Source organism: Echinops telfairi, unplaced genomic scaffold, assembly GCF_000313985.2.
Source record: "Echinops telfairi isolate 266 unplaced genomic scaffold, ASM31398v2 ScPeMD7_25;HRSCAF=90, whole genome shotgun sequence".
Taxonomy (NCBI): domain Eukaryota; kingdom Metazoa; phylum Chordata; class Mammalia; order Afrosoricida; family Tenrecidae; genus Echinops; species Echinops telfairi.
In genome coordinates, this window is record NW_022103922.1 from 6,884,733 (window position 1) to 6,909,601 (window position 24,869).

At 40.0% G+C, this 24,869-nt stretch overlaps 1 protein-coding gene and 1 pseudogene across 2 annotated transcripts in view; one reads left to right on the forward strand and one right to left on the reverse strand.

Annotated features, from left to right (window-relative positions):
* Positions 1 to 24,869, forward strand: part of JAK2 (Janus kinase 2) — a 67,683-nt gene that overhangs the window by 23,346 nt on the left and 19,468 nt on the right. The window contains exons 3-11 of one of the 2 annotated variants that reach the window (XM_004714459.2): positions 1,398 to 1,515; positions 3,323 to 3,468; positions 8,468 to 8,789; positions 9,543 to 9,662; positions 15,584 to 15,741; positions 16,895 to 17,006; positions 19,274 to 19,460; positions 20,040 to 20,167; positions 22,274 to 22,408. In XM_004714459.2, coding sequence (XP_004714516.1) covers positions 1,398 to 1,515; positions 3,323 to 3,468; positions 8,468 to 8,789; positions 9,543 to 9,662; positions 15,584 to 15,741; positions 16,895 to 17,006; positions 19,274 to 19,460; positions 20,040 to 20,167; positions 22,274 to 22,408 — 1,426 coding nt within the window. Of the gene's footprint in view, positions 1 to 1,397; positions 1,516 to 3,322; positions 3,469 to 8,467; positions 8,790 to 9,542; positions 9,663 to 15,583; positions 15,742 to 16,894; positions 17,007 to 19,273; positions 19,461 to 20,039; positions 20,168 to 22,273; positions 22,409 to 24,869 lie in introns of those variants that run through there. The other variant, XM_030885335.2, reaches the window with a different exon arrangement.
* On the reverse strand, positions 12,731 to 13,092 carry LOC105979701 (annotated as a pseudogene).

Consider the following 24,869-nt stretch of genomic DNA (forward strand, 5'->3'; position numbering starts at 1 on the left):
GTTGTTTTCTCCTCCAGATTGTTCATCCAGCCTATCTTATTTAGACAGACCTGCGGAGATAATAACATGCCCAGAAACAAGACAGAGCAAAACCAACCAACAACAACAAGAAGCCAATGACAACAAAACAAAACACAACAACAGTAAAGAAAAGTTTGTGGTTAGTTCAAGGACTATTTGTTGGCCTTTAGGAGTGTCTTCCAGTCTAGTCTGATGGGGCACCAAGCCCTGGCCCAAAGTCTATTTTTTGGTATCCCTGGAGACTTCATTGCTCTGTTCCCCTTGCTGTTCTGTTCCATGCCCTTAGTGTTTTGCCTCCGTGTGGTGGGATCAGATTGGGCGGAATTCCCATGCTGTGTCTCCAGTGTTGTCCCCTGTAGGATTATGGGTCAGTGAGGGATGTCGTGTCTTATAGTGGGGCCGGCCATATGGTCTTCTCTGTGAATTGGCTGCTCTGAGAGGGCATATCGTCCTGAAGGCTTAGTAGGCTAGGATGTGCTCCATTTCTCTTCCTCCCGCTTCATTTGTTCCTGTGTGCTCTGATCAGACATGTCCCTCTCCCAGAGCTGCAGCTTCAGTGCTGTCCTCTGAAATAAATTCTTCTGCGGGGAGGGGCAGGTGTCCACATAGTTGGGATTGGGGCTGGCCCCTCAGACCTCTCCACTGGTTCCCTACTCCATTTTGCATTCATATCTTGGAGCACTGGGTTGAAGTCTGGTCCCTCTTTCCCTGTGGAGATATAAAAAATACTCTCCCCTTGGGTAGGTTAGTGCCCTGTTCCCTTGCTACCCATTTCTATTTTATTTTTTTTCTTTCCCCCATGGTCATGGATTTTAACTTTAAAAGATGTTCTGTAAATATTTAATTTCTCCATTTTACTGTTTCCTCTAAGTGCTTCTGCATGCTGGGCATAGAAGACACTATGTTTCTTTCTTTCTTTTTAAACTGTTTTATTGGCATTTCATCCACATGTCATACAATTCAATAGTCCAATCATATCAAGAAGAGTTGTACAAAGTATATTGATTTCCATTACTTGTGTTCTCATGGTGTCCTTGGGTCAAGCAAATGGTTAACGCACGTCACAGCTAACCGGTGGTTCAAGTCCATCAGAGGGGCCTTGGAAAAAAAGGCCCGGTAATTCACTTCTAAGAAAGTAGCTGTTGAAAATGGATGGAGCACAGCTCTGCTCCCCCACATGTGAGGTTGTCGTGAGGTGCAGTCAACTCAACAGCAACTTACTGATTTTCTTACTGGTTTCTATGTTCCTTGTGCTCTATGGTCATGTAAGCTGGGTTTTCTGATTACCGGGTAATGTCATTCAGTACACTGCCCGTGGACATGTTTATACAGAATGTTTCAAGTTGAACTGACTGGAGGCTCTCACTGTCTGGTAGGTTTTACTTTCCTCATTGGTACTGTCATGGCAGCAACAGAACCTACCGGCATGGGATAGCTCGAGGTGCCGAAGCGCCCCTTCTGGATGACTTCGTCATGTCTTACCTGTTTGCTCAGGTAAGGCTCTCTGATCTTATTTGTACTCTTAAATAAATAGTGCCTTGCCATGCAGACTGTTCCGTAATAAGGGAAAGTTTCACAGTCGAGACAATTGCTGTTCTGCCTTGCATGGCTAGTGGGGTAGCAAAATTGAGCCTTTTTCTCATGAATCTTTAGTCCCTTGTTTTATGGATCATGGAGTCTGTTTGATTTTCTTACATAACTTAATTTAATCCTTTTGACTTTTCTCTTTTGGTTTTAGTACCTTAGACCATTTCAAGGACTTTACAAACTGTGGAGTTATTTACAGCGTGGTCCATATAGTTGTAAACCCAAACCATACCCACTGCTGTGGAGTTGATTCCAATCCATAGCGACCCTACGGGGCAGAGTCAAACTGCTCCCAAAGGCTTCTGAGGCTGTAAATCTTCAGGGTCGGTTTTTATTTCGTGCTTGTGATTGCTTTCCTGTTTGGTTTGCAGACTGCAGATATAAACTTCTTATTTTCCTTGCTGTCAGACACCTCTGTGGCTTGTGAATGAGACATCAGGCTGCTAACTCTCAGGGTGGCTGTTCAAGCTCACCAGCCACTCCACAGAGAAAGACAAGACTACCTGCTCCTGTAAAGATTTGCCATCTCAGAGACCCTACATTGAGTTGCTATGAATGAAAATCAGCCTGTGCAATGGAAACTAAGGAGATTACGGAATGATAGTTTAAAATGATGTATTTTGGCATCTGGGACCTCAGGGGACTTTCTACTCCCATGAAGATGTATGGTCTTGCAAACCCACGGGTGCAGTTCTACCCTGTCATATAGGATTGCTATGAGTCAGAATTGACTCGATGGCAGTTAATTAGGTTTTTTGGGTATTTCATCAATAGCTTAAATGAGTACTGTATTTTTCCATCTTATTGTGTAATGTATACATGCATATAATATATATACTAAGCATAGGAAACTAATGCATGATGGGGTTGCATGGTTTGCAAAAAAACTATACCTTGTAAAGCAGGTGTTACTTGTATAAAATTACAGTATTTAGTTGCTTATGTTTTTAGGACTGTTCTCATAGATTCTTGGTATAGCCATAGCTTCTAGGATCATGTCATTCAAGGGCATCTGCAGCGTGAGTGTAATTATTTCCAAGTTGTAATCCACAGTCTTCCCTTTAATCATCTACTCCAGCCAAATTAGTTGTCATCTCTGACCATACCTTCTGCTTGTTTTTTGTATCATTCCTTCTATTCTTTTCATCCTGTTTTATGTCTACCAGAATTGTCTTTATCTTTAAAGACTGCACCAAATCTTCCATGTTTCATGTAATCTTCCCTGATTACTTGAACTGAATATGATCTCAATTTCTTTTTAAGTTCCTGAAACATCTGTTGTGCAACACTTCTTATATTGCAATTATTTTTTATATGTGTGTCCACCTGCCCTGCTGTACTTGATTGAGTCTGTGTGAGGGCTGAGGCCATATCTTCTATTGTTTGATATTCAACACGTTATTTAGTTCAATGTGTGAATATGTCTGGTGTAATTAATTAATGTTTTGGTAATTTTGATGATGTAATTTGATGCTATAGGCTGATGTCTTATGTACTTTATAATTGGGAACCCAGTTTATCTCACTGTCCATTTAAAAAATAATTTTTGCTGAGCTTTATGATTAAATGATCAAAGTCAAGAGAGGAGTTCACGTCTCTCTTCCAAATGCATGTGTGTTCTAGAAAGTGTGTAATAGGTTAAGATGTGAGAGTAGCTGCAAATGAGATTGTGAAATTTATGGAAAGGTCTTTCCTCTAACCTTCTTCCCTTTAGTGGCGGCATGATTTTGTGCACGGATGGATAAAAGTCCCAGTGACTCATGAAACACAGGAAGAATGTCTTGGGATGGCAGTGCTAGATATGATGAGAATTGCTAAAGAAAAAGATCAGACCCCTCTGGCTGTCTATAACTCGATCAGGTAATCTCTTCCTGCAGATCCATGCACAGAGGCATGAACAGCTGGATTGTTTGTGTGTCTTATTTGTACTCTTTGTGTGTTCGCACATATTGATGCTATCTTAATAATCACAGTGGGGAACAGTAACTTCTCTTTCTTGTGGACAGCGTGTACTTTGTGAGGTCTGAGGAACTATTGAACAGGTTGGAGTACCACAGAAAAATCCCATCAATGGTCAGTACCCATTGGTTATTTGAGTTAAAGGCAAGGTGAGGCCTGAGATTAGGAAAGAACACCTGGATGCTTATTGTCTTTGGTAGCACCTCAAACTGTCAGCACAGATCATGCTGCTGACTTGGTATCTCTCAAATGGTGGACTTTTATTTGCATTGGAATCATCGAAGGTGTTGGTTAAAAGGAAAGATTCTCCAGAGATTTCTACTCAGTAAACGTGAGGTGAGACCCACAAATAGGAATATTTTTACTTGTGCTCAAAAGAATTCCGGTACAAGAGATCATCCACAGCTTCTAGCCTTCAAATAATTAGTCTGTATATTTGTTTTTGAAAATCATGTTTCATATTTTTTTTGAAACACTACTGCAGCCAGCCTCATTTTATGGCTGTAAATTGGCAATTTTTTTAAAGGTCTATATGACAAATGTAAGAATGCTGTTTGATTTTGTTGTTGTTTCTTTTTGTGAAGACTAAATATGTCATACATATGACATACTTCTAGATCAAAGTCTGAGGATATTCCCAATCTAGTTTAGACTTCCTTTTGCCCTTGTTTCTACACCTGGCCTTTGCTGGGTGCCTTCAGTGCAAATACATGCGCTATATTGCAAGGTATCACTTTTTCTATCTCCTCTTTTGGTTAAAAGTGCACTTTTTAGTGCAGAGGAAGCACTGAGAGGTGGCAGAAGGGGGAAAGTGATGGTGGGGCAGAAGGAGGCAAAAGGAAACAGAGGCAAGCTTTAGGAAGCAAAGGCATAGATCGGGAGATTGACAGAGGTGTGCACTTATGCAAATACATTAATCCATAACAATAGTGGTATGGGCCTATGTACATCTATATATAAGGCAATACACCGAAGCTGCAGATGGGCCTTGGACCTCAGCTCACATCTCCCCTCAATACAAGAACACGTTCTAACAAATTGGCATTCTGTGATGCTCCGCCCCCCACCCCCCACCCCACCCCACACACGATCGCTGAAGACAAAACGGGTGCATGAGCATATGTGGTGAAGACAGAGGATGGTGCCTGGCTATTAAATGATTTAGTGTCTGGGGTGTTAAAAGCTTGAAGTTAAACAATCAGCCATCCAACAGTGAAGCAACAAGCCCACATGGAAGAAGCACACCAGCCGGTGAGATCATGAGGTATCAAGACTAGGCAACGGGCATCAGACGATTCATAGAGAATAGTAAACAAACAAACAAAAAAAGCATTGGTAAGAATGGAGTGGGGTTGGAGCAGAGACCCAAAGCCCATCTACAGACAATGGAGCTACCCCCACAGAGGGGTCACAGGGAGGGGGTGAGTCAATCAGGGTATAGTAGAGCACTAATTGGTCACACAATATACCTCTGTTCCCTGCAAGCTTCCTCACCCTCCGCTTTCATGACCTCAGTGCCGCCTCCCAATCTAGACTAGACGGAGCATGTACATAGACATAGGCAAGAGATAAAACTCACAACACATGGAACCCAGGAGCAGGAATGGGAATAGAGATCCCAAAGGGTAGGGGAAGGAATGAGGAGTGGGGAGGGGGATACCGATCACAATGAACAGCACATAACAACACACCCCCAGTCAGGGAAAGAACAACAGAAACCAAAGGGGAAGGGAGGTGGTGGTCAGAGTGAGTGTTGAAAATAATTAACAATCTACATCTATCAGGGGGCCAAAAGGGTTGGGGCGGGGGCCAGGGTAGGGAAAGGTGGAGTTGATCCCAAGGGCTCAATGGAAAGTAAATGTCTAGAAAATAATGATGGAATACATGTACGAATATGTCAGATATAATTGATGTATGGTTTGTAACAAGAGTTATAAGAACCCCCAATAAAATGGAAGAGAAAAAAGTGTACTTTTTTGTTTTTACATATCTGTTAGATCTTATCCCAACTGTATAGGTCATAGGATAAGATTTCAGGAACCCATTTGACACTAGAAAAGTCCAAGGGAATCATCGAATTCACCATGTTTTTTTTTTTAAATAGTTTAAATGATAACTGGTATACATTTTCTTAACATTTATATATTTTTTTAAGTGCAGAGGAGAAAACACAAACTTTTCTGTTTTTCTTTCACTCAGTAGATATCCTTATAAAAGGATCTTCTGGGGAGAGGAGTTTGTTTTTTGATGGGAGACTCATGAGTTTGATTTGACACTTTGGTTGAGGTGTTTCTGAAACACTACAATTAAATGAGTAAACTTGACTACACTGTGGGCCAGTATGGGTCTGCAGTTCAGAGGTCATGGCTAGAGTTCAAGTTATTTGCATAGAGTACTCAGAGTGAAACGAGAAACCCAAACCAAACACATTGCCGTTGAGTGTTGAGTCGATTCCAACTCATAGCAACTCTTATCACAAGCTGTGAGTCTTTATGGAAGCAGACTGTGACAGCTTCCCCCTGTGGAGCAGCTGATGGGCTTGAGCTGTCCACCTTTCACTGGAGTGCTGAACCATTTGCTTCACCAGACCTCCTCATTAGTAAGAGGCCATACAATTGAGTCTTGAGAACTCCAATAGTTAATCCTGCGATGCTTTGCTGGAAGTGAGGAGGACTTGAAGCATATGCTGATGAAGATCAAGGAATGCAGCCGTCAGTATGGATTGCAACTCAACATGGAAAATTGGTGTTAGCCAGTGCAGCAATTGTGCCCGATCTGACCCCTCCACACCAAGGCGAATTGTGTAACAGAACAGCAAGGGGAGCAGAGCAATGAAGTCCCTGGGGAATACCAAAAATAGACTGTGGGGCTAGGGCATGGCACCCCATCAGACTTGACTGGAAAACACTCGTAAAGATCACAAACAGACCTTGAACTATTTATAGATTTTTCTTTTGTTGTTGTTTTGTTTTGTTTTGCTCTGTCTTGTTTTTGTGCATATTATTTCTGCATGTCTATCTAGATAAGATAGGCAGGATAAACAATCCAGGGAGAAAACAGTTGTTCCAATGGTTCTGGTTCCGGGGGGGACATGGGAGAGGGAGAAGTGAGGGGGGGGGGAGTGGGTGGTAACAAACCCAGGGACAAGGGAACAACAAGTGATCTAAAATTGATGGTGAGGAGGGTGTAGGAGGCCTGGTAGGGCTTGATCAAGGGCAATGTGAGCGGAATTACTGAAACCCAAATGAAGGCTGAGCATGATAGTGGGACAAGAGGAAAGTAAAAGGAAATAGAGGAAAGAACTAGGAGGCAAAGGGCATTTATGGAGGTCTAATTACAGGCATACACATATGTAAATATATTTATATATGATGATGGGGGAATAGATCTATGTGCCTATATTTATAGGCTTGGTATTAAGGTCACAGATGGGCATTGGGCCTCCACTCAAGTACTCCCTCAATGCAAGAACACTTTGTTCTATTAAACTGGCATTCCATGATGCTCACCTTCCCGAAACGATCACTGAAGACAAATGGGTACATAAGCAAATGTGGTGAAGAAAGCTGATGGTGCCTGGTTATCAAAAGACAAAGTGTCTGGGGTCTTAAAGGCTTGAAGGTAAACACATAGCCATCTACTTAGAAGCAACAGAGCCCACATGGAAGAAGCACACCAGCCTCTGTGATCATGAGGTGTCAGTGGGATCAGGTATCAGGCATCAAAGACTCAGAACAAAAAGTCATATCATTGTGAATGAGGGTGAGGGCTGGTAGAGACCCAATGCCCATCTCGAGTCAATTGGACATCTCCTTACAGAAGGTTCGCGGGGAGGAGACGAGCCAGTCGGTGCAGTAGAGCAGTGATGAAACATACAGCTTTCCGCTACTGCTTCCCCTCCCACTACTATTATGACCCCATTGCTACTTTACAAATCCAATTAGACTAGAGCATGTACATGGGTCCAGATAAGAGCTGGAAACACAGCGAATCCAGGACAGATTAAACCCCTCAGCACCAATATTGAGAGTATCCATACCAGGAGAGTAAGGGTAAGGTGGGGGAGAAAGGGGGAACTAATCACAGTGATCTACCTATAACCCCTTCCCAGGGGAGTTGGACAACAAAAAAAGTGGGTGAAGGGAGACATCAGTCCGTGTAAGACATGAAAAAATAATAATTTATAAATTATCAAGGGTGCATGAGGAAGGGTGGGAAATCGAGGGGGGGAAATGAGATGCTGATACCAAGGGCTCAAGTAGAAAGAAAATGTTTTGAAAATGATGATAGCAACAAATGTACAGATGGACTTCACACAATGGATGTATGGATGGATGGATTGTGATAAGGGTTGTATGAGCCCCCAATAAAATGATTTTTTTTTAAAAATTGGTGTTAGCAACATGGAGGCCTTTCTCGATTTTAGAAAGAGAAGACTGTGGCACAATGGAGCAGAGGTCAGGTTGGAGGATGCTGAGGGGTAAATGGCAGGCAAGAAAATGGAAATGGCTCCATGAGAAGAGGATGACGTATTGAGCTGCTAACCACAAAGTCTGTGGTTCAAATGCACCCATTTCTGTAAGGGAGGAAGATGGGGCTGATTGCCCCTGTAAAGATGTAAAGCCTTAGAAGCCCAAAGGGGAAAGTTCTGTGTCCTACAGAGCAGCTACAAGTCAACATGGACTCGATGGCAGTGGGCTTCGGGTGAGAGAAGGTAGTGTGTATGTCTGTAGTCACATCATCAAAGGAAATGTTATGATCACACATTTTCCCAGTGGTATTTATGTGAACTCCCTCTGCTTGATCACGACTGTGCCTAACTCGTGGAGAACAGTGATAAAGTTCCTTAGGAATTGATTTTCCAATTGGCTTTGTTTATCTGTGTGCTCTTTCTCTTTAGCTACAAGACATTCTTACCAAAATGTGTTCGAGCTAAGATCCAAGAATATCACATTTTGACACGGAAGAGAATAAGGTATAGGTTTCGCAGATTTATTCAGCAGTTCAGCCAATGCAAAGCCACTGCCAGAAACTTGAAACTTAAATATCTTATCAATCTGGAAACTCTTCAGTCTGCCTTCTACACAGAACAGTTTGAAGTGAAAGAACATGGAAGAGGGCCTTCAGGTGAGGAGATTTTTGCAACCATTATAATAACTGGAAACGGTGGAATTCAGTGGTCAAGAGGGAAACATAAAGAAAGTGAGACACTGACAGAACAGGTAATCCTTAATGATACGTTCTTGTTCTTCTCTGTTATGTTAAGTCGAATGGCAGTGGGAGCTAGTAATTGTAATCATTTGAAACCTGGTCTTGTGCTTCTTGTCTCCTGATAAGAAGTGGGAGTTTTTAATGATCCGATGCCACCATGCCCCTTATTCTTTTGTTTTTATTTTGTGTTCTTAATGACAAAATAATAAATAATGATTTTCTTACTGTTCCAGAAAAGGATTAAATTCTAAAAGTAAAATGATTTTTAAGGTAGCCTTGCCTCTCTTTTCACTATTAATTGATAATAGTAGCTCATTGTAAGATTTAATTAAATGGGAAAGTCATTTTAATTTTATGATAATGCATCCTTGTTAAATAATTACTTTGGCGTTTGCCTTTTTAGCTTTGTATTGCAAGCTTTAGCTTTTGTTCCCGTGTATACTGTTCTTAGATGGTTATGAGAGTCTTAGCAGGAAGCTTTAATTTTTGTTTTTTATAGTAAAATCTCTAGTTTTCTGGCAGCGCTTCCTATTGATTAGAATTGGATTGAAGTGTACTATAGCACATTTTAGATGCCTGGTCTCTTTTTAAAACCAAAGTACATGATACAGTCTTATGGTTAGCTCATTGGGGACGGAATTCCATTTTAGGCTGTGTTATCAAGGGCTTTTTTATTTGAAAGGATTTGGAATGTTTTCAAGTCGTGTCTTAAAATGGCTCCGTATCTTTTCCCTGTTTTTAATTTGAATTGCTCTTAATCTCAGGATTTACAGATGTATTGTGATTTTCCTGATATTATTGATGTCAGCATTAAGCAAGCAAACCAAGAAGGCTCTAATGAAAGCAGGGTTGTAACTATCCATAAGCAAGATACTAAAAATATGGTAAGCTTCCCTTTAAAACTAAATAATGTTTATGTTGTACAGTGATCAGAAATAAGTATTCCTGAATCTTAATACCAAAGTTATTTTTTTGTAGGAGTATTGGTGGTAGTTTTAAGTATAGTTGTACATAAACAGCAGTTGGGTAAGCATTTTAAGAATTTCACTGCCAACACTACCTTCGCACAGGGTTTCTTGTTCTTGAGCCTCTTTGTTCCCTCGTTTTTATAATGAACAGAGTGCCGTTTCTGCCCCTCCACTCTAGATTTTTCTGTTTCTCTCTTGTGATGTACATTCCTGACTAAAATCTTTTTTCTATCTCTGGGAGCGTATACAATGCCTCAATAAAAAGTACAATCAGTACAATGCTGTCAGGAATTTATATGCTGCAAGGAGACATGAACCAATCCCAAGTCAGTCCACCCAAGCTGTCAGACCCGGTTAATTGTGAAAATGAAGCCTTTCCATTCTTTACGGAGTTTCAGTTCTACCCTTGAGCTCAGATGAAAGGGGAGCAATGGAGTCCTTTATGCTCTGCTCTTACATTTCTTATTTCTCTGGCTCTGTTTTCTCCTGAACTTCCTGCCTTCAATTCCACATTCATGGTATTTGGTCATTTAGCTTAGATTACTGTTTGACCTACCTGACTGGCCATTGTAGCGCTATCGTGCCAAATTTATAACTAAATTACAAGTCAGAACACTTCCTTGTTCTGAGAGAGAGAAAAGTAGTATAGTTTATACCTGCTGCCTCCTAGTCTTTGAGGGAAAAAGGAATCTGATCTGTTTTTGAAAATGACCTTGGGCAGTGGTGTGTGAGTAGGAAAAGAAGACTTGGATACAAGGAAGTGAGTCATGATCAGAGTTAGTCATTGGACTTGGATGAGGGATGTAAGTAGTGGGATGGCAGTAAAATTAGCTTACATGAAAAACATGACAATCTACAAGAGTTAGTGGTCATCAGATACTGGGAGGGTACCCACAATTAATTTATTTTCCGTATGTAAATGATGGATTCATAGGATCTTATTGTAAAAAAAAATTCAACAATTCAGGTATACATCGACTAGATAATAAATAGTCCCTTCATTTTAGTCTGACTCCTTCTCTGGAGATAGTTACTGATAGCAGTTTTCTGTATGTACTTTCTTGTATGTTGTTGTCTTTTACTTTTTTGTGATTTGAGTGAAAGCTTACAGAGCAAATGGGTTTTCCATTCAATAATTTGTACACCTTGTTTCATGACATTGATTTTACTCTTCACAGTGTGACAGGGCTGTTTTCATTTCCTGCCCGTATTTATCATTTCCATTCGTCTTTTTTTCTTGTTCACTCCTGCCTTCAATTCTTAGTCCATGGCTAAACGCTGCCTTTAATTTTGCATGGTTGACTTTTCTAAGAGTACATACTTCTGTGGTGTTATTATTCACCTTGTAGGCCTGTCTATTGCTAGGTGGAAAGTTGAGCCATGCATGTGAGCTTCAGCTTGCTTTCAGGCTTGAAGGGTGACTAAGGGTAATAGTCTCAATCAGACCAGCAACAAGCCTGGTCTGTTTTTTAAAAAAAATTATTATTATAGTTTTGTTCCACATCCCCCCACCCCCACCCCCCCGTCCAGACCCTCTTACTGTGATTGCATTCGGAAGGCCAGCAGTGGTAGCCAGGCACTGTCTTGTTCTTCTGATCTCAAGTTTGTAGAGACTGGGGTCTAGTGGTCCTTTGGACTGATTGTTTCCAGGTGTTGTTGGTTTTATTCACTCTTCCTTGTTGTAGACCCTAGGTTTCCAAACTTGGCAAAGTCTTGGAATCACCTGAGGATCTGTTATATTACGGATCCCTGGGCTCCTCCCCTTAAAGCTTCTCATGTATTAAGTTGCCAGTGGAGCTCAGGGAACTGTAGTTTCCAAAATTCCCAGGTGATTCCAGTGATCAGCCAAATTTGGGGACCTGGGTTCTAGATCGAGAAGACCAATAGTTGCTCCTAAGAAGGTAACTCTCAAGATTTTCAGACCCCAGTATTATCATAGTAGAATATAGGAGACTATTTGTGGACTATGTTATACTGATTGACCTTGATGTCCCCAGCCCCCCAGCTTGATTTTCTGAGTCCTGCGGGCCAGTGACTCACTCGCTCAAAGCATTTGACTATGTGTAAAAAGTCTACATAACTTTGCTCCCTGCTTGCCCTACTATATACATGTGTGTGTTAGGTTGAATTGACTAGAGAAACAAATTAATTGACACTCAAATGTGCAAGAAGAGCTTTATATTAAGGAGTAATTGGATATCAAGAAAATATCGCAGCCCAGTCCAAATCAAATCCGTAAGTCCAATACTAGTCTATAAATCCCTCTTTAAACGCACGCAGCCACAAGCAATGATGCAAAATACAGGAAGAACTCAGGCTGTGGTGCAAAGTCTTATGGATCCAATGGTGGTGGATGCATCCATGGCTCCTCTGGGTCTCTGAGTGGCTCGCCAGCAGGAAGATGAAGCATGAGGTGTCAGGGTGTAGGGGTGAGGTTCCCAGGATCCTCCTTATGAGAAGGCCATTCCCACAGGGAGGTACTATCAGGTTGTGATCTGATTGACAGGCTAGACTCCATCTTATATCCACTCTATATCTCAAGTTTACATGAAATGATGTAACTACCACAATGGCTGTATTTATAGCACACACTAAGAGGCACCCCCCAAAAAAGGAAGTTTTCCCAAAAAACTATGTATTTAAAATTTTTTTTACAAAACAACCTATCACCTTCTAAGTACTCTTCATTACACTTAATACATTTGTTAAATCTGTGATTCCATTCTTGGAAATATTTTTCTTTTTTTCCAAAGACTTTATTTTATTGGTCAGTGTGCTTTGGAAGTAGACAGGACATCAATCCTACTGCGTCCAACCCAGAAGAAGAGCTGTACACAGGACAGGCACAGTGACAATGGGCCCACAGGGATGGGACTGCTTTGTCCGCCTCTTACTGTAGATCCAGTCATAGCAACAAGTTGTGGTCCACCAGTTCCTCCAGCTTAAACCAGAAGCTGATTTCTTTCTCGGTGCCCTTGACCAAATCACTGCCATGAATGATGTTCCTGCCAACTTGTATACAGAAGTCCCCTCGGATGGTGCCTGGCTTAGAATCCGCTGGGTTGGTCTCTCCCAGCATCACCTGGCCTGTCTTCACCACATTCAGCCACTCCCAGACCATGGGCACAATTGGTCCTGAGTTCATGTACTTCACCAGCCCTGGGAGGAAGGGGCAGTCTTTCAGGTCAACGTAGTGCTGCTTCATGTGTTCCTCGAAGGCCTGAATGAGTTTCATGCCCACCAGTCAGAAGCCCTTCTGCTCAAAGTGCTTGATGATGTCGCCCACCAGGCCGCACTGCACGCCATCTGGCTTAATGGCGACAAAAGTGTGCTCACTGTTGGCCATGGTGCAAGTCAGGTGGCGGGAGAGCAGGCGGCCAGATCCCCGGAGCTGGAGCAGAGAGCGGAAATATTTTTCAAACTCATCTGTTTGGATGGCCAACAGCACCTCCCTTGTTTTTTTCTTCACCTCTTCTACATCTTCAAATTGCTGTCCTTTCATGTCCCTCTTTATTTGAGGAAACAAGAAGTTTCACAGAGTGAGGTCAGGTGTGTGGGGCAAGAGAGTGATGCTGTTTTTTGCCAAAAATGGCACACTGAGATGGCTGCGTGAGCAGGTGTATTGTTATGGTGGCAAAATCAGTCCCCCATCTGCCACATACAATGCCTTTTGCCCCACACTGTTATGCAATCTTTTCAGAACCTCTAAATAGAAGGCTTGATTAGCAGCCTGACCTGGTGGAATGAACTCCAAATGCACCACAAGTCGATATTTTTTTTCCATTCGGTAAGTTGACAAATATCCAGAATGAGGTTTATCATCAGTCGACATCTCACCTTTTTTGAAGTGAGAAAAGCACTTGTACACATGTGTTTTCCCCATAGTGCTGTCCTTGTAAGCTGCGTTCAATATCACAACAGTTTCTGGGGCATTTTTCCAAGCAGGAAACAACATTTCGCAGCCTCACTTTGTTCTCTTAAGTCGGCCATCACAAATAACAAGGCTCAAGTGAAACTTTTACAAAATAATTCACTGTGACCAGAGAGAACCTTCCCAGGCAACGCCATTGGGTGCACTAACTCAGAGCAAGTTGCTTGATGCTTGCCTAGCAGGAAAAATGCTTACTACGAAAGCTCGGCTCTGCCTAGCGCAATTCTGGTTTGTTTTTTTTTCCTTGGGGGGGTGTCCCCTCGTACAAATGCATATGTAGAAATATCTGCCAATTCAATATAAGGTCTTGGATGTAGTTATTCCCTTTCTCTTACCCATACCTGTTCATCTTGCCCATCTGCTTATGCATTCTTTTATGGACAAAAGCTATTAGCTGATAATGCAGGGTTGTATTTGTAATAGCATTTACATTTGTGCCTGTAAATCTTGTGCATCTCTCTGTATTTCTTTTCCCTCAGTGACTGTCCCCTTATTGTATGTTGCTTTTCCCTTTACCCAAACCAATGGATGTAGAGGAACCTGGTGGCATTGTTGGATAAGCATTGGACTGCTAACTGCTAGGTCAGTAGTTCAAATTCACCAGTACCTCCACCTGAGAAAGATGCGGTTGCCTGTTCCCATAAAGATTTACAAAACTTCAGAACCCCTGTACAGGTTGCTTTGAGTTGAAATTGACTCGTTGGCCATGGATTGGACTTAAACTATCTGATAAATAGTTTGCCCTCGTCTATCCCTGTTAACTCTCAGATAATGTTTCTCTGTGTAAAACTTGCTTTGGCTTTTTATAATGGCATAACCAAAAGAACCCTAAATTCACTACCATTGAGTTGATTTGCCCCATTTGTGGTTGACTTACTTCACTCCGTGTCGTATCCTTCAAGTTCATCCCACATTGTAAGGTGTTTCTTGGATTCTTCATTTTTATTTAACATTTGTTTGTCTGTGCACCTGTCACTGGGCACCTTGTTTGTTTTGGTCCCTCTGCTAATGATGCTGTAGTGACGCTGAGTGTGTGTATATCTGTTAGTGTCTTGGCTCTTATTTCTGTAGGCTATATACCAAGTACTGGAATTGCTGAATCAAATGGTATTTCTAATTCCAACTTTTAAAAGAAAAGCCATACTGTTTTCCATAGTGGTTGCACCATTTAACAGACCCAATGTCTCCACACCTTCACCAGTTTTTGTTGTTGTCTGTAAAATTAAACTGTGCTGTTGAACTCATGTCTTTTTGTTTCAATGTGAATCTTTCTAATTGCTAATAGAGCCCAGGTGGCGTAATAGTTACTTGTTGGTTGCTGACTGCAAGTGCGGTCAGCAGTTCGAAACCACTAGCAGCAAGCTCAGGAGGAAGATGAGGCTTTCTACTCCCATAACGAATTACAGTCTCAGAAACAGTTCTGCCCTGTCCTACAGAGTCACTGTGAACAGTAATCAACTGGATGGCAGTGAGAATTGCTAATTGCAAGCTTTTCTTCATGTGTTTATAGCCTGTCTTGTGTTGATATTCTTTACATAAACAAAGTCATGGTTTATATACTCTTAATGTCTTTCTTAATGAGATATCAATTGTTTTATATACTTGTTAATCTAATTCTTAAAACTACTGTGCTTATGCTACAATTTATAATGTAATAACTCACTCTTTTAATAGACATTTAATCCTTGTCTCTTTTTATTCCAAAAAAGTTCAAGAGGACATCTTTATATATTCCTTTTTAGATACAAAAGTCTGTATATTGCTATGCTATATTTTGAACAAAATTCATTCAGGAAAATGAATCTAACAGCCTGGGATGAAGAGAATTTTCAATATTTAGCAAGCATTAACTTCTTAAATGGGACCTAAAATACAAAAGTTGTTTCTCTTTGCTCTCACTGTCTAGGAAATTGAACTGAGCTCATTAAGAGAAGCTTTGTCTTTTGTGTCACTGATTGATGGATACTATCGATTGACTGCTGATGCACATCATTACCTCTGCAAAGAGGTCGCACCTCCAACAGTGCTGGAAAACATACAAAGCAACTGCCATGGCCCAATCTCGTAAGTAATTCAGACTTTTATACGTCACGCTTTTCATAGGTAAATGATATGTTTATAAAGAAGATTTTCTACAAGAGAATGGTATAAGTTGTTTTCAAACTCTCACTGCCATCAAGTCAATGCTGAGTCACAGCCTCGCCCCTGTGGATTTCCAGGACACTGACTGTTCATGGGAGTAGAAAACCGAGTCTTTCTCCTAAGTGTCTGCTGGTAGTTTCGAACTGTTGACCATGCAGATTTAGCAGAAGCAATCTTTATTTGACTGACATTGGGTTGCTCTTTCTTTTGTTGTTAGCAAGTGTCTATATTTTACAGTCTAGTGTAGTACCTAGAATTATTTAAGTTATAATTTACTACCTGTGGCCCTAGTTTATAGCACTTGTACTGTAAGTTTTAACATTTAATTGATTTTTGTATTTAAAACATGGATGTTACTTTAAAATCATTCAATCATCATTCTTTTACTAATTGAAAATATCTTCGATTTCATTTCATTAATTCTGAAATCTTGTAGAGGAGCCACAGTGAAAATCTTGGAAATCTTTATTACTTTTGTATAATCCAGCTCTTTTGACTGAGAGCTTCAAACAAGATGATCCCCATGATTCAATGGTGGTGTGTTCTGTAGGCTGCCCTGCAGTGGTAAAGTAGAGCTATATTTGTACTGTCCAATACAGCAGCCACTGGCTAGTGCAAATGAGGAGGTGAATATTCATTTCATCTAATTGTAATCATTTTAAATTTAAATAACTACATGTAACTAATAGTGACCATGTTGACCATATGGTTGAGGATCCTTATTTCAACCCTGGATAGAGCCAGCTGTCATACATCCCATTTCTTGATCCCAAATCTTGGTTCACTCTCAGCCATGGTGTGCTTTGTGATCGACCCCAGGACTGAAGAACATGAGCAGAAGAAACCATCTTGGGTCATGAGCATGCTTGTTACACTTAACCAAGCCTTAAGTATTTGAGAAGATCACTTTTAAGACTTGGTTCTGCCTGTACGCAGTGTCTGTATTCAGCCCATCCTTAGGGTTGTTAAAAGGACTTGTGCGGCTGACATTGGTATTTGCAAGGGTGCTGGCACCAGTCCCCCACAGATACGAGGGGCCATTGTATCGACAGTTGTTGTTTTCCTTACCTTTTAGAATGGATTTTGCCATCAGTAAATTGAAGAAAGCTGGTAATCAGACGGGAATGTACGTCCTTCGATGCAGTCCTAAGGACTTTAATAAATACTTTCTCACCTTTGCTGTTGAGGTTAGTATGTCATTTTCATCAACGGCAACAACTTTGTTTTGTCCCTTTAGTTTTCCCTTCAAATGTGCCACTATATTGCCTTTTTAATGCTCAGAATTACAGGTTTGGGGTTGATAGCCTAATATAACACTTGATGTTCCTTAAGGATGATGCACAAACAAGATGTGGCTCCTAGCAATTATATAATAATACAAAATGATTCATAATGTGTTTTTATTCATTTGTCTGCTGTTTATTTTTTGTTTGCTTATGATCAGCTTATGAAATGATATATCATCAAGTCTCTTGAATTCTTTTTTTCCCTTCAACATGTAAATGGTTGCCAAATTATGTAGAACAAAATAGATGAAAGGAAATTTTCTTTTTACTAAGAATGACTGCACGAGTAGAAGGAAATGGAGCCAACACACACACACACACACACACGAACAACAGAAGTATGCTAGTGCTTTTCACTATAGCACTGTAAGCAATATTAAGAATTATACAGTGACCTATAATATGCTGTAAACATAAAATTACAGTGAAACCCCACTGTTAGATAGATCACCTGGAACCTCTCATAAGATTATTTATTTTTCCTAACTCTGAGAAACCTTATGGCAACACCCAAATTTATCTTACTTTTTCAAAATAGAGAACACAAAAGATTTTGCTATTCAGTTATGTTACTGTTTATGAAATACAACCATCTCCTGTGCAGCATAGTGGATTCATTTCATCAGTACAGAAAGTGGTTCAATCTGAGAGTCACTATTGTAAAACACTACTGATAATCCATTCTAATTTGACATGATCATTTTACTATAACAATTTGCTCTACTGAATTATAGATTTTAAATTTTGTGATGTTTACTGTATATGTCCTGACTTATATGAGGTCTCTGTGTCTGGGAATATGTGATGTAGCCCTGCTTTCAAGAAACATGTTCTATAGTAAAGTAGACCAAAAAAAGTACGAAATTGAGCACTGTAGCTAACCATTATGGCAGGTATTAAGAATAACGGGGGAGGGGGCCTATAATTAATAAGGGAAACTTTTGGAATATGAAGGGCTTGAGATAAACTTAAAATTTTGGAATATACTTGTAAGGAGCAGATTGAGTTGGTGGAATGGGTGAGACTTGTCAAGGAAGACCTCACAGAAAAGCAGTGCTTGACATGAAGTTTGAAGGAATTAATGAAGTTTATTGCTCAGAAGTATATTCTAGAAAGATATCAAGGATGCATAGTTATCAAGACATTACACAGGCTGGTTATTACAGTATAGGCAACCTTCAGCTACAAACTAGATCCATTCTTAATTGTCATTAAGAATTTACAGACCAATCGGAACAGGTACTTTCAATTCTTATTTAGTCTGCCTTCAATGCAAGTAATGTAATTATTAATCCAGTTATTATCTCCATAGATTTACCTGTCCTTGATTTCATATACAGGAAATCATACAAAACGAAAACAAAAAAACAAACAAAACAAAACCAAAAAACCTCAATCAAAAACAAAGCAGAAAGTATTAAAAGCAGAAACACTTTTAAATAAAAGCATATTTACATAACATTGAAACAGGCCTTCAAAGATGGCAGCAACTACCTTAAAGAGGGGGCTGGCCACCATTCAGCTTTGAGTTGTTGGGGCTCCCCACACTTTTGTCAGTAATCCGGTCTTCTTCATCAGGCTCCTACAAGGGCCTGCTATACACTTTTCCAAGTCTCCAACCTAGGGCTTTGACCTGCTGATTTTTCCATTTCTGATTACCATGACAAATCACCTAAACTAAAAATTTTGGTCTGTTCCTGTTTCACTTCATTGACCATGACAAAACCAGTTCAAAGTCCCGCATTAAAGACCCAATAGGAGTTATCTGTAAGTCAGTGTCGAAACATGGGGACAGCCTGTACTTAAGCCACTTCAATGGACTGAAACCTCGGCTGTGTTGTGAGGAGCAGGAACTGAGGTTGGAGCTGGAAGAAGTAGTCAACTCATAGAATCCTTGCATGCTGCACTAGTGTTAGACTTTATCTTTGAGCATGGCATTATTGTTATTAATCATCATTGCTTTCTGACCTCCTTCTTAATAAAGTCAGGTGTTAGCCACTTCTGTAAGCTACCCAGTTTTAACGAGGTACCTCTTTGGAGAACCAGATGTTCCTAGGACCCTGCACCAGGACTGCAGTAGGACTCATAGTTCTCAATGTTCTGTTGCTTATACCTGTGATGCCCATTGTGATTCTCCCCCTTCTCTCTTTACATTTCAACTTATATAGCGAGAAAATGTCATTGAATATAAGCACTGTTTGATTACAAAAAACGATAATGGAGAATACAACCTCAGTGGGACTAAGAAGAACTTCAATAATCTTAAAGATCTCTTGAATTGCTACCAGATGGAAACTGTTCGTTCGGACAGTATAATTTTCCAGTTTTCTAAGTGCTGTCCCCCAAAGCCAAAAGGTAAAAGAATTTTCTTGTTAATTTTTAAACTATTGGTCATAGTTTATGTGGGAGGAGGTATCCTCAATTCATGGAATTCAAGAGAAATATGGAAGAAACCACTCCAAAGAAATATTAATTTTTATGTAGTCTCTTATAGAAGCATCATTAAATAGGATTGTTTTATTTGCTTTGGCTTGTTGAGAAATGACTGAGTTCCATAATTATAGAATGGAATTTTAAAAATTGGTATAAATCAGTCACTTATTTTTATATTCTTTTGGGATTTTAATTATCAGTGTTTTAAAATAAAGATAGTAAGGTTGGAAATCCCTTGAAATAATAATGGACTTATTATTAAAAATTCTGGAAAATTATTTTAGTTATAAAATAATTATGTTGATGTAAGAAATAGTTCAATGTATCAAAGTTCAAAACAAACTCATTAGATAATTTTCTATGGAAAAGAATAACATTTTATTAAGCATTTTAAAAAATACATAAACATGTTTCATTCCTCTTTGGGGTAATGTGTAGCCTCATTGTATTTTGAGTGTTTATGTAGGTGTGTGTGTGTGTATAATTTTTTTTTCTTTCCAGATAGATCAAACCTTTTAGTCTTCAGAACTAACAGTGTTGCTGATGTACCGACCTCACCAACATTACAGAGGCATAACAATGTGAACCAAATGGTGTTTCACAAAATCAGAAATGAAGATTTGGTATTTGTAAGTCATTAGAGGATGTTTATTATCTTTTCTGCCTTTTAAAAATAATGCTTGCTGAAGCAGCACCTGTTTTCTTCATGCATTTCTTGATACAGCATTTGAACTTTTAATCATAACTGAGACTATCAGCATTTAATTGTGACTTAAGTAGTTTCTAGAAATGAGCAAAATTAATTATTTTAAGAATAGAATTCCTCTTTCCTTCCCTCTATAAAACTTAAATTAAAAATGTGAAAATTTCCTCTCTAAAATGAAAAATGAAAAATTTTCCTCTACAAAAGGCCTGTCTTAATTCTCAAGAAAGTAAGGGAAGTCCAAACCCAAAACCAAACTCACGGTCCTCGAGTCATTGCTGACTCATAGCCAGCCCTTATGGGTTTCTGAAATTGTGACTACTGATGGAAGTAGAAAGCCTGGTCTTTCTCCCTGGGATCTGCTGGTGGTTTTGAACTGCTAGCAATGGGGATTGCAGCCCAACAAGTAATCACTATACCATCAGAGAGCTAAAAATAAAGACAGACTTGAAAGCCAAAGTAATAAGAGCTGCTCTTTGGTTAGGAACGGAGGAGAGGATTTAGTGTCATACACAGGGGAGTAAAGGTTTCATAACAATACAAAGATGAGGGGACAAGGCCAGGTTCAAAACTGAAGCTGTCCCTGCTTAGTTCCAGACCCAGCTTTACTCATAGGCTGTAGTAAGAAAACTTTACCCACCAGCCGAAGGAGGAGAAAAGATTGTCTAGGTGGGCTCTTAACAAGGAAAAAGAATCTCTCCTGAGAATTTGAAATCAAAGACTTTTGAGTTTTGGTTTCCTTATACCACCTGCATGCTCAGAGACAACCTAAGCCAGCATTTTTTGTTTGTTTGTTTTTAAAGTAATACTCTATTCTGTTACAGAACCAAGTGCAAAGAAACCTTCCCTTAATTTAGGGTATCCAGTATTGCCAGAGATAAAATCACTAAACAAGAGCTAATAATACATACATACATACATTTGAAATATACAGGGAAATAATCTAGAATTCGACAAAAGTCGGCAAACCACAGACATCAGTGGACTTCCAATTAACTTCTTATTATAGAATTTTCAGATGAGAACTATAAAATCCATGTTTCAAGTTATAAAAGGAGTTGAAACCATGAGGGAGTGACAAATCATCATCAAAGAAGATTAAAAATATTTGTAAAACAGTAAAAATGAAAAATATACAGATTGGCATTTGACTAAAATGGACTGCCTGGTTGGAAAGCAGATGACTCATAGCTGAAGCTATTAGTGAGTTAGAAAACAGCTGAACAGATGATTCAGGATGCAGCAAGTGGGAGGAAAGAACTGGGGATTAAAAATGAAGAGATTAAGGGACATGGAATGACACAGCCAGCTGACCTGTGCGCTCTGTAGGGAGCTGGCAGACACCCATCCAGAGCAGTGAAGAGGACTCCTTATGCAGGAACAGGAAGCAGCAGTGTCTAGGTTACTTGATGAACATTACAAACCTAATAGGCAGTAGAACTTGGATCTGAACCCAGAGACTTCTTGTCTTGCGTCAATTATTCTATAAGGATATGCAAGACATAGTAATAGCCAGTGTGTGTGGAGATGCACTTTGTGTCACTGTTACTAGGTACTTTCGTATTCATATGGATTTGTTTAATGTTAATAGTAATCCTACAGGAAAAGTTTGGTTATTATCTCCATATCTCAGATGAAGAAACTAAGACAAAGATAATTAGCCTATAGCAAATTACATCACTCGTAAGCCAGGCATTCTGCTTCCAGGAACACTATCTTTTTATTGTCTGCCTATTGGCCATAAGTAATATAGACAAAGAAAAAGATACACATGTAAATAAATATAGGTAATTCGGTTTTTTATAGTAATAAGTATGGCTAACTAAAGAGGTTTGACAACAGGATGTCACCAATATAGATTTTATCAATTAACCCTGGTTTTCTGTCCGGTTTAGTTAATAAGGAAATATTTGCTTCTAGATTGTTGCTTTCTTTGTTTCTTTCACTTTTTTTTTGCTATTGTACATATCTCCTAATTTTTACTTTGATCTTTCTTTACTTATTCTTTGTTCTTTCCTTTTGTCTTTTAAAGAATGAAAGTCTTGGGCAAGGCACTTTTACAAAAATTTTTAAAGGTATAAGAAGAGAAGTAGGAGACTATGGTCAAAGGCATGAAACGGAGGTTCTTCTAAAAGTTCTGGATAAAGCACATAGAAACTATTCAGAGGTTTGTATGTTCTTTGTGTCCACGTGATTGATGATGTTAAAAGATGGATTCTCATATGCTCACAATACATTCATGCATGCAGCGTTGCCAGGCTGTAATTGTGAAAATGCAGCAGATTCTCATTATACATGGATTCTCTCTTTGTGAATTGCCTACTTGTTCACCTGCTTGTTAAAATATATTTGTACCTTCAAATCAGACGAGATCGGGCACATTCAAGGTGGTATGAGCCTAGACCTTAGCCCCAGATCTGTGCTCATTAATTTGGCCAGCCACATGCATAGCAGTGAAAGCCACAAGTCACCCAGTGTGTGTGGCCCCCGTTGCTGTTCAGCAAGGCCAAGCTCTGCCTCCTTGTTTGAGCAAGACACTGGGAACAAGAGTCCTTTTGACAGTATGCCCAGTACCCTGTTCTTTGCATCTCTGCACTCTTCGTTGATGATTTTTCTTTTATGTTGGTCCAGGTGCAATGCTAAAGTGCTTTCATGTGTTCCTGAGCACAAGAAGGCTATGTGATGTGCTTTAAAGAGAAAGTAACCCCTACTAGATAAGCTTTGAAGCTTTGTATAGTCAGGGGCTACGAGCTGGGAATTCAATGTTAGTAAATAACAATATAAAGTCAGGTGTCCTTAAACAGAAACACACAGAACAAGGTTATATAGCGATTGGTTGGCAATAATGGCACCAGAGATTCTCAGGAATCTAGCCCTGTATTTGCCTACGGAGCAATGGTTTAAGAGTTGTTAATGTCAACTCTTGGTAGGTGGAGGTGGTTGTTAGGTGCCATCCAGTCGGTTCTGACTCATAGCGACCACAGAAGGAAACACTGCTCACTCCTGCACCGTCCTCACAGTCATTATGTTTGGGCCCATTGTTGTAGCCACGATGTCAGTCCATCTCCTTGACAGTCTTAATTCTTTTTTGTTGACTCTTCGCTAGAACGTTAACTACTACAAATAGTAGGATCGATGATGTGATTCAGGGACCTTTCTAAGAATGGCATTCTTTTGGGGTTATAGCAATAGGAGAACTCAATATCTTACTTCTAAGCTGATTACTTTTAGCATTGTGTTTATGGGCATTATTATATCTCTTTGGTTTTCAAACTTGGCTCCCAGAGCTTTATCAGCTCCCAAGACGTGTTTCTACAATTTCTTTTCTTTTTTTTTTTTGAGGTGTTTCACTGACTATTAAAATGTAAACACTGTATGAAGGAACCCTGTAGGCAAAACATAGATGCTTCTGCCATCATCAGAGATGCTACCAAGGAAGAAACCTCGGCTGCCAGTCCCCAGAGCCCTGGACATAACAAGGCATCGCCAACATGAGAATCATTTATGATCCTTTGTTGTGAGGTGCCATTGAACCATCCAGACGCTTATCATACAACACACTGAGCTGTCTAGTCCTGCACTGTCCTTACAATTGTTAGGTTTGAGCCATTGTTGCAACCACTGTACCAACCCATCTCTTTGAGAGCCTTCCTCTTTTTCACTGACCCTCCACTTTACCAGCCATGATGCCCTTTTCTATGGACTACTTCCCCCTAAGAACATGTTCAAAGTACTTGAGGTGAAGTCTTCCCCTCCTCACTTCTAGAAAGCATTGTGTGTCTTCCAAGTCAGATCTGCTTGCTCTCTGGTAGTCCATGATATGGTCAGTAGTCTGAGCCAGCACCATCACTCAAACGCATCAGTTCTCCTGTGATCGTCCTGTCCACTGACCAGCTTCTGCATGCATAGGAGGCATTGAAAAATAACCGTGGCGTGGGCCAGGCACACGTCAGTCTTCAAAGTGACGTCTTGCTCTTCCTCACTTTAAAGAGGTCTGTGCAGCATTTTGGCCAATGCAACATGTTGTTTGATATCTTGACTGCTTCCGTGAGTATGGATTGTGGTCGAAGTAAACAAAATCCTTGACAATGTCATGCTTTTATCACAGCCTTAGAGTGCATTAAATGGTGTTAGTAGAAGATGAAATCTACAAGCTGAGGAGCTGCTCTGATCCAATACTTTTGGGTGATCACAATGCTCTGAACAACATTCCCAGCAGTTTTAGTTTGGTTAAGTTGTTGTTAGGTGCTATTAAGTTGGTTTAGACTGATAGCCATTCTGTGTACAACAGAATAAAATGCTGCCCTGTCCATCTTCACATTTTTATGTTTGAGCCCATTGTTGTAGCCACTGTACTAATCCATCTCCTTGAGAGTCTTCCTCTTTTCCACTACCCTTCTGCTGAACCAAAGCTAGTCTCTCCTGACAACATGTCAAAAATAAGTGAGATCAAATCTCACCATCATCCTCACATCTAAGGAGCATTCCAGCTGTATTTCTTCCAAGACTGATTTGTTTGCTCATTTGGCAGTCCATGGTACTCTCAATACTCTTAGCTGGCACCATCATTCAAACCATTGAGTTAGAGTGGATTTAATACCATACCAGCATTCTGATGGCTGTTATGA